Source organism: Pelmatolapia mariae, linkage group LG9, assembly GCF_036321145.2.
Source record: "Pelmatolapia mariae isolate MD_Pm_ZW linkage group LG9, Pm_UMD_F_2, whole genome shotgun sequence".
NCBI classification, from domain to species: domain Eukaryota; kingdom Metazoa; phylum Chordata; class Actinopteri; order Cichliformes; family Cichlidae; genus Pelmatolapia; species Pelmatolapia mariae.
This window is the reverse complement of record NC_086235.1, coordinates 6,303,377-6,318,468: the sequence shown is the minus strand read 5'-3', so window position 1 is coordinate 6,318,468 and position 15,092 is coordinate 6,303,377. Positions and strand designations below refer to the sequence as shown.

Here is a 15,092-nt window from a genome sequence, read left to right as displayed (position 1 = left end):
AGTATAAAAACTCATCCACACTCACTTTCCAGAGTACAAATGTGAACAGAAAACAGCAGCGCTAAGAATCAGTGGCATTTCCCTTTAATGCAATGTTGCAGGAAAAAACAAAATCACCACAGCAAAGAACAAAAAAGCAAAAAATTAACACAGCAAACCTGCAATTTCAAACACTGCATTTCAATTAAAAAGAAAAAAAATTAAATTGCTTCATAAAACAGCTCATTGCATCTCCTTTCAGTGTTTATGCAGCAAACTCAGCTCATATTCGAATGATTTTCACCTCCTGTAACATAAAAAGTACAGTTATGACAGGATGAGTTTAAAATAACATTTGAAAGGTTGAGAAAATGAGCGCTTGAGCGCGGGCGTGCAAACTTAACCCTGAAACACACCGGCTGCTTCTCTTTGGTGAAGTTTTGATCCACCTTTTAGACCGGGAGTGTTTCACAAACAAGCGTTTAGTCTTCAAAGGATCTTTTATTTTGAAAATGTATCAAATTCTTTATGCTGTTGCTGTCTCTGACTTCCTGACCTAATCGCCTGCTCTGTGCTGCTTATCTTTCTTTTAAAAACAGACTCGAGGCGACCCAGGAAGTCACTTCTGATAGAATCACAGCTGTGATCATTACGGGTTAACCTGCAAGGTAAGAAGACTAATCTGACTGTGTGTGTGTGTGCGCCACCTTTATCAGCAACATTTAAAAAAGATGGTTACTGAAGACTGTGATTAAATGTGTAAAATGTCTTTTAAACACACACACAGTAGTTATATGGACGCGTGTGCTGACTCTGACCGTTTTCTGGACGTTTTTCTCTGAGACAAGTTTTTTGTCCTGTTTCATCAACTACGATTATCCCTACTTGAAAATAAAGGAAGGGAATTCAAATAACTCTCAGACACTTCTACTTAAGCAGTAACATGTTTGGTCATTAACTGCACACACACAAAAAAGGTTTTCTAACTGTTAGGGGAAAAGTTTTTTTGCCCAAAGTTCAGTTCAGATGCATAAAATGTGGGATTTGACGCAGACGAGGTCCATGAGCTGCTACTGCGTCACTCGAACACGAAGCTAAACGGTGAGTCTGGAGCGTCAGAAGTCGGAGTCGTCTGTCGCCGAGTTATCAGCACCGGCGGAGACTTCAAAAGTCTGCAGGCGGCTTTCATGAGCCTTCTGCTCAGTCATCTTCTTGTTGTGGTTTCTGATGTGCACACTCAGACCCCGCTCAGTCATTTCGAAGATCTGACACTTGGCGCAGTAGTACGGCGTCACCCCAACGTGCCGGAACTGGTCGGCGAGGTACGACACGACCGTCTTGAAGCCTTTGTTGCAGATGTCACAGTGCGGGATAACACCCGGATGCTCCTTCTCCAGGTGCTTCCTCAGGCCCCACCTGGACCCGTTGAACCCCTTCTTCTCCTCCGTGCCGGCTTCCTCCTCAGCTGCGCAGAGGGGGCAGACGAACACGGCGTCCTGGTTAGCGTGGCGCCTCGTGTGCGCGTCCAGCTCGGTCTGAGTGCGGAGCCACTGCTGGCAGGAGGTGCAGAAGTACGTCTTCTTCCCCTCCATGCGGTGCATCTGCTTTAAATGCACCGCCAGCCCAGACCCCCTCTTGAAAAACTTGCCGGGCGGCGGGCACATCGTGCACACCAGTTTTTTACCTGAGCCCGAGTTCATCTCCATCACGTCGCTGTAATCCTCTCCCAGCGCCAGCACGCTCTTATTGCTCACCACCAACTCCTCGCTTTTGATCTCCTCTTCCTCGGCTACCATCCTCCTCTTCTGGCTCACCTGAGGTCGCAACCTCGCCGGTCTGGATGGCAGTAGAGCTCCGGGGTTCTCGCTGACCACCGGAGTTTTAACAATCGGCTCTTTCGCTGGGAGCGACCGATCTACGGACATCGTGAACTGGTAACTCTCTCCCTCTTCTTCAGGGTTTGAATACTCGATGACGTAGACGCCGTCATCGTCATCCTCTCCCACGACCTCGTCCTCCGCAGGCACCGTGCACTCCACCTCGTAGAACACCCTCCCGTCGACATGCGACTCCTCTTCAGCGATGTGAGTGTCGTCTATTTTCACGACTGTTATCTGGTCCATCCCGCCGGCGCCATCCCAGTTTTTGTTTCCAGCCATGACCGAGGATGACGATGCTTTTCCTGCACCTCCGCTTTGAACGGTCGACTGCTTGGAAGACGTCTAAATGAAGAAAAATATATTACATTATAACTTCCAGCAGCGAACAGATAAAATACTACAGAATGAAGGCATAAAAAGTCTTTCTTAGATATATCAATAAATCAATACCATATACACAGTATTTCCTGACAGTAAATATTGGTTTGTGACTGGAGTCCTCATTCTGCTCGGCGTGGCAGCTCATGAACCAATCCTCCACCTGCATCACATCCTGGTTAGGGAGCAGCTCCATCTCAAAGAGCAGAACAAGGACTAACATCACCCAAGACGGTGAAGTCAAAGTCACTCTGACCACAGGATCAGAGTCTGGGAATCACAGCAAAAGCGCTCTGATCAGCCTATTGTTGGAAAAACGGGAGACAGGAAGGGCCGATGCAAGTTTGTCAACAGTGAATCAACTTTCAAAATAAGAGCATACGGGAATACGTGATAGTGAACTGACTGAGATGCTGTCTGAAATTGATAAAACAATAAAAATAAATCTCAAAACACACCTGAAGGGTGTGCTAGCTTGGAACATGCTGGAATCATAACAGATCATCTTGTGTAGAAGAATATTCCTGTAATGTGTGAAAGGCCCCTTTTTATGAGAGCGCACTCAGAGCCTCAAGGACAAAGTCTAGTTTAGCAGAGAAAGTCGATAACTGCCCTTGTGACACCCCTTTACCTCTGACTCGGGTTTTATAGGTAAACTTTCTTCATCCCTCTGGGCAGCCCACCAAAGTCCACGTGTGAAAAACACTTAACATTTACCAAATCTATTCATAAATACTAAATATTATCCAGGTTTTATTTTTGTTTGGAGTGACCAGGATGGAAAGACTTAGAAATAAAAACATCAGAAGGAGAAGAAGTTAGAGACACGAGCATGAGGTGGTTTGGACATGTGCAAAGGAGGAGAAAGGATGTTGAAGATGGAGCTGCCAGGGAGGAGGAAAAGAGGAAGACCTCAGAGAAGAGTCATGGATGTAGTGTAGGAGGACATGCAGGCAGTTGGTGACACAAAGGAAGATCCCAGGGATAGGGTGAGATGGAGCAGCTGAAAGATGTAGGTCTGCACGGTGATGGAGCTGAATTTGAGTAAAAGCAGTTCCACTCAGACTCAGCAGGAAACATATTATTAATTAATGATTAATGAATATTAATATTACATGTCCAGGTATTTGTTCGTAGTTTTTATCTGTACATGTTTATATGCTACTCATTCATTGATGCAGGTATGCATTAACATATAAATAGACAATAAACAAGAATATTATTGTTCATAATACAATTATTATATTATTATATACATGTATAATAACTACTTGTAATATTTACAAAATCTGTAATTGTGTTTATTATGTCAAATAATCATTTGTGATTACAGTAAAATACTTACGGTATAACTGTAAGTATTTTACTGTTTATTTATGTAACTGCACAGCTCTTGCCCATAATTCATGCAATTGCCATTCAGACCATTTTTTCTATTATAGTATTTTATTTTTCACATACATGTAGATTATATTAGCTAACAATGTAATTTTTCATTATAGTTTTGTATTCCCTTTTTATAAGTGCACGTTTAAATGTTTTTATTTTGATAATTCCTGTTATAACAAGACTTCCATTCAAAATGTTCTGTTTTAAGTAGAAGTGAGACGTGAGCAGCGATACTTCACATTTTAACGAAACAGTTTTTCCTTAATAAATAATCCGCCACGACCTATTTTTCTGCTCAAGTCTTTTCTGTTTATTCTTTTAAATAACAGCAAGAATAGAGTCAACATTCAGCACGACCCTGCTGCCGAAGTCAGCCATCACAACCATTAGCTTAGCAACGAACAGCTAATCAGTAAATAGGGGCTGCTCTGAGGTTCAGATTTCTCCACTATGAACTAGTTGGCTCTTTAACATTAAAGGAAAAGAGTTGAACTGCATGCACAAATGTTCAGATACAGCTAATCGTTTACCTTTAGTCGATGCAGGTGGTCAGATTTCATGCAGAAAGCTAGCTGAGCCACAAAAAGAAAACACACAAAAAAACTATTTCTGTTTCTTTCAGGACAAACTAACGAGCTGAAAACACATGACAGAGCGCCCCCTGGAGCCCTGGATGTACTTTAAAAGTACCAGCAGTCAGCGAAAAACAGTTCAGTAAAATACTGTACAACAGAACGATACTGTACGATAAGATACAAGTTACCCCAGAAGGGACTCAGTTACGTGTAAACTAATAAATAAAGTCACATAAAATGAGCTTAATAAGTTAAAATGTCATAATAATAATAATAAATATAAAAAAAATAAACATTTGTAATTTAGTAAGGAGCTCGGGGTAAATTTAAAAATAAAAATTACATTAAAATGGAATAAAAATGAGTAAAGGAAACAACAGAATAGCCCTCAACATAAAAAATCAATAAAAAAAACTAAAAGAAGATTGGAAATAAAATACAATAACATTTAATAACATTTAATAAAATATCATTTAAAAAATCATAATCTAATTCGTGAAGAAGCTCCACAGGTTAAGGTACATGTAAGAAAAATATTGAAATAATGTTTTTATAAAATAAAACGTAAGAATGTGAATATAAATCAATACATTAATAGCTGAAGAAAATAAAACAGCCACAATAAAAATGTTTTTTTAACTGTATGATAACAATGTAAAAAGTGAACATTAGCAATTAGAATTACTACTACTACGGTACTTTTACATTTATTAGAGGTTAATTTCGTCACTGTTGCTTCTTTACTGAAAGAAGCGCTTTGTCTCTGTAACAATGCCCTGTTCCAATAAAGTACTGAGGTTTTGAATGTCCTGGTCTGCGCATGCGCACTTCTGAGGAGTGATTCGACGCTGAGTAGCTAGCATCTCGTCAGATCTGTGCTTTCTCTGCATTCGCTCACTTCTCGTGAACAGTTATTGTTTAACAGCTGGTCATTTCTACCGAGCGGAACTACCGTGACCGAGGCGTGAAAGAATATGCCCAAAAATAAAGGTAAGGTTAGCGGGAAGCCGTACGCTAGCGAAGTGTTTCAGTTGATTGTGTCGGAGCCCGCCGCGGACACACGCAGCTAAAACGTGACACCGACCGGCTGCTGCTAGTTAGCCCCGCGGAGCCTCGTTTACACGACCGTCAGCGTGGTATACGTGAGGTTTACCCGCTCTGTTTGGTTCTATGCGGGGTAACTGTGAATTTAGGAGAAATCTGATAAAGTTCTCCGGCTCCGTTAACGATTGAGCTAACCTGATTACTGGTGTAGTCCGCTGCTAACTATTACAGCTAACCAGCTAGCTTCTACCTAGTTACCCCACCTACCCCACCCGGGCTGGCCCGTAATATCCGCCTTTAATTTTCACCAATATTCAGGCTTTTAAAACACCAGAGTGTCTTTATACTGGGTTCTAAACTATTCTCCAGATGGTATTGTAGCGTTTGGACGATGTTACGACCCTTAACATTAAGGTTAGCGCCTGTTTCTGTCCGGTTCCCCTTTCAGAGAGAAGCTCACACAGGCGTTGAAATTATTGTTGCCGTGTACCACGATAAAAAGCCAGTTTGGATAACTGAAATTGAACCATTCACATGTACTTAAAACAAGGTGTCAGTGTTGTCTTGTTTAGCAGAAGTTTCTGGTGTTTCTAGTCATTTTTGTTCTGTTGCTAAACAAAAAGCTGCCTTAAGCTTGATTAAATTTAACTCCACTCAAGCCAACCTGATGAAATCTTAGTATTGGTGTTTTTCCATTTAATTGTTGGTTGATCGCTTATGGCGCCAGAATTATTTATATGCAAGTTTAAAAAACAAAACAGTGAAATTGACACAAACCACTAATTTATTTCTGCTTGTTTCTGTTTACAGGTAAAGGAGGTAAAAATCGGCGACGTGGAAAGAACGAAAATGAGTCTGAGAAGAGGGAGCTGGTGTTCAAGGAGGATGGACAGGGTAAGTCTGGGTTCAGTTTATTCTGTTTGTGCGTTAGAAGAGTTGCCTTCACCTCCGAGGTAAGCAAGTATGCAAGTATTGCTTGCACAATATAATGCTGTTCACAGAAAGGAGTGCCTTACAGAAAATTGTCAGGTAAACAAAACACTGACAACATTATAGCACTGAATTTACATGTTCAAAAAGGAGTAGGACAAAGTATAAACTTATTCTTAAGGTCTAGGATTAAGTGTCACTGCATGTCCTTAACAAACAGTAATTTAGTGTGTTTGACGTGAGTGGGATGAAGAGTGAACTATTAAGGTTTTAAAGTATGTCTCAGTTAAAATATAGTATTTCTTCTTATTATGGGAAAATAAAATAGAGTTACACAAAGGAGAGTGATAAGTAAAATAAAATGTATTAAAGGTAAAAAATAAATAAAGTGCTGTTTAAAAAGCTGCATATTATTGGATAAGTTGGGTCTGTAGAGTGAAATAGCTCGGTAAATTCAATAAAACAGAATAAAAAGTGCCTCCCTAAAACAAACACAGCAAAATACTAAAAGTATAGTGGTCAGTATATGAAGAAGAAAAGAGTTATTTAAATAGTAATAATAAAAGTTTGTTCTAGTGTTAGTTTACTGTATCAGCTGTAAAACACAGTTTTAAGAGCTATGTATCACTATATTATGTCTCTCTCTTTTTCCTTTTTTTAGCATCTGCAAATAAAATATGATCTCGATAACTTGAAATCAAAATGACGACATGATATAAAAAATTTTTAAATGCTTTGGGAAACCTGAATATCATCTAAACGTTTAGAAAGTAACAGGATGAATACAAAAAGACAAAAATTAATTTAAGGAGGAAAAAAAAAATCCCGATTGTCGTAAGTTGGGCACAGTTTTAAGAACTGTAAATGAGAGTGTCGTAGCTCATCGTTCATGTTAGAACTACTTAAATCTCTAAGATTGAAATGTAATCTTTCAGTCTAATCAGTTTTATCCAAACAAAAAAATGCTTGAAGTTTTCACAGTCCTGTGCTTGCATATGTGACAATTATTTGATGGTAAATCAAATATTTGCTTAAAAAATGTCTCGTCAAGCTGTGAGGATTTAAAATATCAGCTGTAGTTGATGAGCAGATAGTCAAAACACACCAGCTCCCCAGCCTGCAGGTGTCATTTAATTCATATCAATTTAATTTTGTTTGTATAGTACCAATTCACACCAACAGTTGCCTCAAGGCGCTTTAAGGTAAAGACCCCACAGCATTAGAAAGGAACCCCAACTTTTACATGACCTACTATAAACAAACATTTGGTGACAGTGGGAAGAAAAACTCCCTTTTAACAGAAGGAAAGGATTTAAGAGCAGTAATGTTTAGAGCGCTGGGTGACTGAGGGGTTTACTGGCTCAACAAACAAGCCTGCAGTCAGACTGCAGTGCTCACTGCTGCCAAATGCAGAGCAGGATCTTCAGCTTACAAATGTCAGGATCCAGCTGGAGCTGCTCAAATCCGGATGTAACAACCTTCTGAGGAGCAGGTTTAAAAACAAATTAAAATATATAAGTTAAACATTGCAATCACTGGATGATCCAGCTTGTGTCATTATGCCATTCACAAATATTTATGGCTGGATCCACTCCCAACAGCCTCGGTGCATGTGTCACTGATCCTACCAGACCTGGATCAGTGACCTCCTGGACAGTCTGGTGCTATTTGGAAGCACGGGTACAGAACACTTCAGAGGTTCTGATTCAGCTGTGGGGAAGGTGTGGGTCAGTTCTGCCTTCATCATTCAAGAACTGTTCTGTACCAGGAAGAACCCAAAGCACCAGGATAGGATCGCGGACAAAGCAGTCATTCTGGAATGTGTTTCAGGCTTCAGACTCTCACGTCTGTCACATGTGCTCAGTGTGAACAGTTTGTTCAGAAACATGCACACGAGTAACCTGCAAAGCAGCACATACTGTTCCTGCTGCTCGGCTGCTGTTATCTACAGCTTTGTCAGCTTTGTCTCCTCATGCAGGTGTCCACTCTGAATCTTGACACTCTGCTGGGAGACTCTGCAAACTTTCCTGTAACCGCAGGCATGGAGATCCTGAAGGATCTGGACTGCACGGGCAGCCATCAGTAACCGGGACACTAACAAAAAGCAAAACTAAAGAAAAATCAGTCAGAAGAGAGGAAGAGCGAGCAGTCTGTGGGCACCACCTGCCATTCACTTTGTGGGGGTTGTCTTGTTGTTGTCTCATCCAGTGCATCTGTCACTTTCATTTGCACCAAGGCAGCTAAAATAGATTCATAATGGTTTATTCCTCCTATTCTGAAGAGTGTACGAGCCCTTTATTACAGGCGAGTATATCACGGGTTGATTTAAGCTTCCTTTGCTCTCTTGTGTGTCTCAGAATACGCTCAGGTGATTAAAATGTTGGGGAATGGACGTCTGGAGGCCATGTGCTTCGATGGAACCAAGCGGCTTTGCCACATCAGAGGAAAACTCCGGAAAAAGGTAGGAATGACCCGAGCACCTTCTGTCGCCTTCTCCCACCATCACACGCGCACACACAGAGGAAACTCTGTGGTGTGACGCCGCGTCAGCATTTTCTCAGGCAGCCGCCGTCAGCGTGTGCACGGGTCACAAAGTGCAGCGTGACCCTGTGCGACTCATCCCTGCTTTGTTTTGTTTTCCTCCAGGTCTGGATTAACACGTCGGACATCATCCTGGTCGGGCTGAGGGATTATCAGGTGTGTTGGTCGCTCACACGGGCTTCACATCAGACCACTAATACTGTTTTGTCAGTCACTGAGAGGGCAACCTGAAGCTTTAACAGCCTGAATTACTTTTCCTAAACTTATTTGTGTTTTATCAGTAGATATGTTGATGTTTATGATGCCCAAAAATAACAGAAAACTGCTCACAGTTGTGTTTACATGGAGAGTCCTACTTACGGGGCTCTGTAGGGGGGCTTAGTTACTGTGATCAGTAACACAAACCTCAACTTCTGTTTCAGGACAACAAAGCTGACGTCATCCTTAAGTACAACGCAGACGAGGCTCGCAGTTTGAAAGCGTATGGAGAGCTGCCAGAGCACGGTGAGTTACGCTGCATGTGTCACATTAATGAGGCGGTTTTTTAAAAACTTAAGAGATGCTGTGTTAATGTTACTGCAGCTGGTTGTCTGGTGTCTGCTCTATGTCCATGAACTTCCACAAACAATAATATGTCAGACCTGTAGATGAAGTAGTATTCTGTTTTCTTGCAAATCCAAGGTGGAAAATAGTTGCAGGTTTTGATCAGCAGAGGGCCTCATTGCACATCACAAACATACTGAATTTTGGGACTGGGCAAAGTAGCAACACCGTGGTGATGACCCCACCAACTGCAGGAAAACAAGAGAGGAAGCGTTAGGGCTACCCGGTTAGCCATGCATGAACTTTCAAAATAAGAGTTCAAGGTTTCTCCACTAATAAATCACATGCAAGGTGGAGAAGTGGTGACAGTCTCATTTCCAAACTGCTCCCTGATGGTGATGGAGAGCATTCAGAGCATCTATAACTGCACAGTCCGACCCTGTGGTGTGGTTAGATTCACTGTGGGGTCGACGTGAGTACTCGTGAGATTTTTCTGATGCATTTTCTGTTTCATCCGCAGCCAAAATCAACGAGACAGACACATTTGGACCTGGAGACGACGATGAGATTCAGTTTGATGACATTGCAGATGATGATGAGGACATCGATGATGTAAGTTGGCGTAATTGAACGATATTTTTTATATATTGTCAGTACCTGAATTTAATTCTTCACAGGAGTGGATTATAATCCCAAATGTAATCTTGAAGCCAGTACAACACCTTGAATTAAACATAAAGAACTAGCAGCATAATTTTTACTTTCTTATTTAGTTCTAAATCTCCACTAGTGACCTTATTTTCTGAGACACAGTGGAGCCAAAAATGATCAGCAAATATCAGTATTTGGTAAACTGGCTCACAATGAAAGTCATTTCTGATCCCGACATGATAAAACATGCGTCTCCTGTGAGAGTTAACTGGAAGTCGGGATGTTTTTAAAGGAGAAAAGTGGATGTCGAGGTGTCACTTTGGATTTCAGAAGCACATCACAGATGAAGCAGTTATCAGTGAGGAGAGAATTTGAGAATAAAGCTTTAGCTGCACCTCTGCTCTTAAAACAATTAAAGCTGCTGCGTTAACTTAGAGGTTTCCTGCTTTGCTTGCTCTTAAACAAGTTTGGTCTTGGAGCTTGTGTCATCAAAAAAGTTGTGGTGGTCACATTTTATTGCGTTTTATAGACAAAAAGCTTATAAATCATAATCATAATAATCATAATTTCTGATTAGAAACAAAAACAGAAAAAAAAGAGGAAATGTGAGGATGGTTCTGACGGGACAGTTTAGCTGAGCCAGCCTGGGCGTAAACTTGTTTCTAAGTGACTTTGGAGTCTTAGACTTCTAACAGCCTTATATTGGCTTTTTCCAAATGCGTTTTAGATTAATGCATTTGAGAGATTTTATAGATATTTGATGATCCTCACCATCTTTGGTTGCACTTTAACCCCCAACATGATATAAACTGTAGAAGTAGTTTGTTTGGTCCAAATATGGTGGATAACTGAACAACTGTGTGCACGCTGGGATCAGATTGTGCAGAACAAACTGAAATAATGTTTCCTCTCTATCTTTGCAGATCTAAAATCCTGCCACTGGAGGGGGAAGGTGGGATTTTGTTAGAGATGCTCCGATTGGGATCTTTCAAGAACACAGCGCACCGAAAATAATTATTTTTATTAAGATCAGCCTATGCCAGTCCAATACAGTTTATTAATATACAGTATGTTTAATCCAGCTTGTTTATCATCAGTAGACATCTTTGTTGTTTGGAGAACTTTAAGTGCATTTCACACGGGGGGAGATCACCATCAGTACTTTGATTTATTAGACAAGACGCTGCTTTAGAGACTGTCTCAGTTATCAGACGGAGACCACTGAGGATGATGATTATGAAGATGATGGTGACGCCGACAGTTTGCTTTTCCCACCTTTGTGGAGAATCTGAGCTGATCGACTGCATCATACGTGTAAGGTGAACATCTGGAGCATTTCTAGATTTTTACCTTTTGCTTCCAGCTGCAACAGAAAAAGGCAAATCTGCCATCTCATTTTTGATTTTTTTTCCCTCAATTTTTACACACAGCTGCACAGAAAACACACTCATTGTCTCATGACTGCAAAATATCTCACACCTAGTGCATGTCATCTTTTAAAAATGTATTTATATTCATTTCACACTCTGTGGAATTTACAAACGAGTACAGAATCTCTGGATTCGCCAATAAAAACATTAACTAGTATGTGTTTTTCCTCCTTGATCGTTTATCGTTGTTTGTTGATGGCAGAAAGAATGCGGTGACCTCCACGGTGGCTTTTTGCTCCCTTTCCTTTACGCCCTGCCCGCTCACATAGGCTCGTATTTTTAGTTTAAACCCAGACTGAATGAAGGCGATCCTGCTCCCCTAAAATCAAAAGAAGACTCAGATGTATTTCTCTGTTTACTTCCCTCATTTGTCTTTCTATTGTTATTTCTTCTTTGTCCTCTTTTTGAACTCTTTGCTGCTCGCAGTTCCGGTCGCTAGACCAGCGGTTCCCAAACGTTCCCCTTGCAGACATCCCCACCAGTTAAACCAGTAAAACCTCACAGCACAGCCATTTATCATCGCATAGAACCTCTAGAAAAATCAGTGATTTATATCTGCAGCATATTATATCTATTTCCCCTCCTCGCAGTCCCCGAGGAGGCCCAGCACCTCAGTTTGGGAACCACTGCTCTAGCCGATGTGGGGCCTGTTGCTGTTGTAACCGAATTAATAAAAAATTAAAATGTACTATGTTCCTTAAGGCTGGGTTTCCAATAAAGATCTTAACTCCACTGACCTGGCATCGTGGTTTTTGGGCGCCTAACGCACTTCCTGTGCCGGTCTGATGGTGGCAGCAGGACCTCTGAGATAAACTGACCTTGTGCTCTTGGGCACTTCAAGCTGAGAACATTCAGGGCTGCAGGGAACAAAAACTGGTATTTTTGTCCTTGCAGTGTGGAGAGGCTGTGCAGGAAGTGATGACCTGCTGTGGTGACTCCTTCAGCCTCAGGCTCACAGTGTGCCTGCTCTTTGTCTCCAAATGGTTTTATTTAAAGTTGACCAGTCCTCCTGTCCCTTATTTAAGTTCTTATTTCATATTATTTCTACTCTTAAATGTTTACGTTGGGGAGAACAAAGACCAAGGAAAGAAGCTCAGTAATGCAGGCTTTTTCTGGCATACCTAACAAAGTAAGATATACTGTCTGTCTAATTAAAGTATGTATCCAGAGTTTATCAAGATATGGATGTAAGCAGAGATGTTAAACTTATTTATGACAGAGAACTGCAACATTATATAGAAAATGTTTCTGAGCTATTGCAGCACATCTGTAGTTGTAAATGCATCTTAAAGAGGTCATTACAAACCTAAGATTTTTTTCGCCTTTCAACCTAAAAGCTGAGCAAATATTTGTCTTATAAGTGATTTATAACACCAGTAGTTATAGTTCCAGCTTATAGCGCTTGCATAAACAATACCTAATCAGACCCTTGGTATCTGTTTATACTGTGTTTATACTCGGTGTGTGTTTGTGTCTTGTGTCCTGCAGGTTTTTCAAAAAGGCCCATTATTACCACATTATTGGGTTTATGTAATATGATATAATTTGAATGTTTGCACACCGAAGCGGATTTTGACCGTTTTTAAGACATGGGCTGGTTTAGTTCTTTGAATTTCTGCAATTATCACACAAAAACATCTGTATCTGAGAGGCTGTGGTCCACACATGTTTATTTTTTCTTTGTGATTTATTTAAAAACCTCATTGTTGTTATTTATAGCGCTGCCATCTGAGGCGACTCAGTAAGCGTGTGTGTGTTTTGATCTGAAAACAGCAGCACTGACCCACATTTACGGCAGCCATCCTCACGGTTTGCCATTATCTATGACGTAACTGCACCGCTGGGGCCGGCACGTGCTGCCTGTCACGAGCCAATTTCAGCTAGTTTTACTGCCACGTGAGGAAGAGAGTGTCTTCTTGTGACGACAAACGGATTTAATCTGAAAAGTTAAAAAAATGAAAGCAAGTGACATAAACATACATAATGTGACATAATGTTGTAAAGCTGCTTTACAGTGATTTATTCTTCCGCCAAGCTGCTTTTTATAGTTCTGGGAAAGCGACAGTGCCGCTACCTGGTTGCTAAGCGACGCATAACAGCGCGAGTGGGCGCATTAATATGTAAATTAGCCAAATGTAAAGCGGTCACAGGTTCGTGTTTCCGTTTTAAACCAAAAAGCTGGAAAAATTTAATATTATTTTTTACTACACGTTAGATACTTTTATAGTATCACAAAGAGCAATGTTTAATCTTTTTCTTTCATTCCAGTATTTTTATTTTTTGAAGTAGTCCCGACCTTTCGTTGAAGCTACCCTTGTATTTGAAGCTTTAAATTTGGCTACATTGGCGGTATCGGTTCTTGTTCATCTGAGAGAAGTATATACGAGGACTGACATGAAGATTACGTTTTATAGCATCAAATAGAAATCCACTCTTGCTCCCCTCCCCTCCCTGTGCCTCCATCCTCCTAGCATCCTCCTAGACTCCTCCTGAGTCACTGTGTCGGACCGGCGCTCTCCTGTGAGGGGTTTAACGTCTTTCTGGCTCTTGTCACGTCGCTCTACTGGAAAACACTCGATGACCCAGGTGGCTCCAGGTCCAGCTGACATGACAGGTGAGAAAAATATACGCTCCTATTTATGAATCTTATATTAAACGTGTAGTGTTGGCTGGGTAATCTTCCTACGCTCAGAAACGCCCATGGACAAACATTAACCCACAACCATTAACCTGGATAGGACTGTTTCATGCTGCATTTTCATTTAAAGACCTTTAAAGAGTCATGCGTTACATCCGCATATAATGAAGAATTACTTTAGATATGTGCATCTGGAAACACATTTTCGATGTGTAATGTTTCTTATGTTTAGGCATGGTTTTGCATGTTGCGCTGTACAAATATGTTGTTGCATTTCATATATAGAGGTCTACGTGAGTGATACACATCAAATGACGTCCTGGGAAGTATATTTTATGACAGGCCAGCATAAATATTCTAACTGATTATGTTTGCTATCCTACATTATATTGATTCCACCCATCCCTCTTTATGGGCTGTCAGCTCTTTAACAATCCACAGTCCTCGATCATCCTCTTAAAAAAACAGCAGATTTCTGCATGTGATGTAATGTACACTGGAGACAGAGTGTGGGAGGTGGGACTTTTGGCTCATGTTTGCGTGTATTTGCATATCTAATGCCTGTATGTTAAGACCACTGTTTGTTTTTTTAAAAAACCATTTAGCGTTTGTGAATGCACAGAGCGCGGTGGATAGTTGCCCTTTGGCTGCTTTCAGTCTGTCAGTTTGACAGATTAAGAGGGAAAAAAAGGAGCAGGAAGAAGGCCGGAGGTTACACTCAGGGGTCTTGCTCTGACATCTGACCCCCAGAGGCGAAGCAGTGACTGACAGAAAATTTATTGCATCTGGACGCCCTGTGACTGATAGCTTTCCTAATCCCTGCTCTTCCATATTGACAAGCGGAGTGGTCACGTTTGCCGGCCTGGCTTTACATTTTTAGCTCTATTTTGCTTCTCGGCCAAGTGTGAATCATGTCTGACTCTTCTCTCCCGAAACACAGCGCTGGTCCCTCCTCCTGCGCCAACACTGCTCGCCAACAGGCACGCATCTCCTTCTCGATCACCATCCAATCACAGGAGCCCTCCAGGTAAATGTGTAATCTCATCATAGCCTTTTACATACTCTCAGTATTTTAATAAAGAAGAAGGTGACAGTTCTATTTATAGAGCGCCAC

General features: G+C 41.2%; 3 protein-coding genes across 8 annotated transcripts in view; 2 read left to right on the top strand and 1 right to left on the bottom strand.

The window, feature by feature from the left end:
• Nucleotides 1-68: 68 nt before the first annotated feature.
• LOC134634979 (zinc finger protein 615-like) lies at nt 69-4,248 on the bottom strand. Of its 2 annotated transcripts, none has more exons than XM_063484495.1 (2): nt 4,157-4,248; nt 69-2,201 (listed from the first exon to the last, which is right to left on the bottom strand). In XM_063484495.1, the coding sequence occupies exons 1-2, from the start codon at nt 4,184-4,186 to the stop codon at nt 1,095-1,097; spliced, it is 1,137 nt and encodes a 378-aa protein (XP_063340565.1). In that variant the 5' UTR covers nt 4,187-4,248; the 3' UTR covers nt 69-1,094. The 2 variants fall into 2 exon arrangements, with proteins under 2 accessions (XP_063340565.1, XP_063340564.1); XM_063484494.1 differs by lacking the exon at nt 4,157-4,248 and adding an exon at nt 2,310-3,251.
• A 773-nt stretch (nt 4,249-5,021) lies between these two features.
• eif1axb (eukaryotic translation initiation factor 1A X-linked b) lies at nt 5,022-12,072 on the top strand. The gene is made up of 7 exons (XM_063484508.1): nt 5,022-5,191; nt 6,056-6,139; nt 8,533-8,636; nt 8,822-8,872; nt 9,139-9,220; nt 9,780-9,871; nt 10,834-12,072. The coding sequence occupies exons 1-7, from the start codon at nt 5,176-5,178 to the stop codon at nt 10,837-10,839; spliced, it is 435 nt and encodes a 144-aa protein (XP_063340578.1). The 5' UTR covers nt 5,022-5,175; the 3' UTR covers nt 10,840-12,072.
• A 1,725-nt stretch (nt 12,073-13,797) lies between these two features.
• Nucleotides 13,798-15,092, top strand: part of map7d2b (MAP7 domain containing 2b) — a 32,700-nt gene continuing 31,405 nt past the window's right edge. For 3 of the 5 annotated variants that reach the window (XM_063484431.1, XM_063484430.1, XM_063484429.1), the window contains exons 1-2: nt 13,798-13,954; nt 14,919-15,005. In XM_063484431.1, coding sequence (XP_063340501.1) covers nt 13,918-13,954; nt 14,919-15,005 — 124 coding nt within the window. In that variant the 5' untranslated portion in view covers nt 13,798-13,917. The remainder of the gene's footprint in view (nt 13,955-14,918; nt 15,006-15,092) is intronic. The other 2 variants (XM_063484433.1, XM_063484432.1) reach the window with 1 other exon arrangement.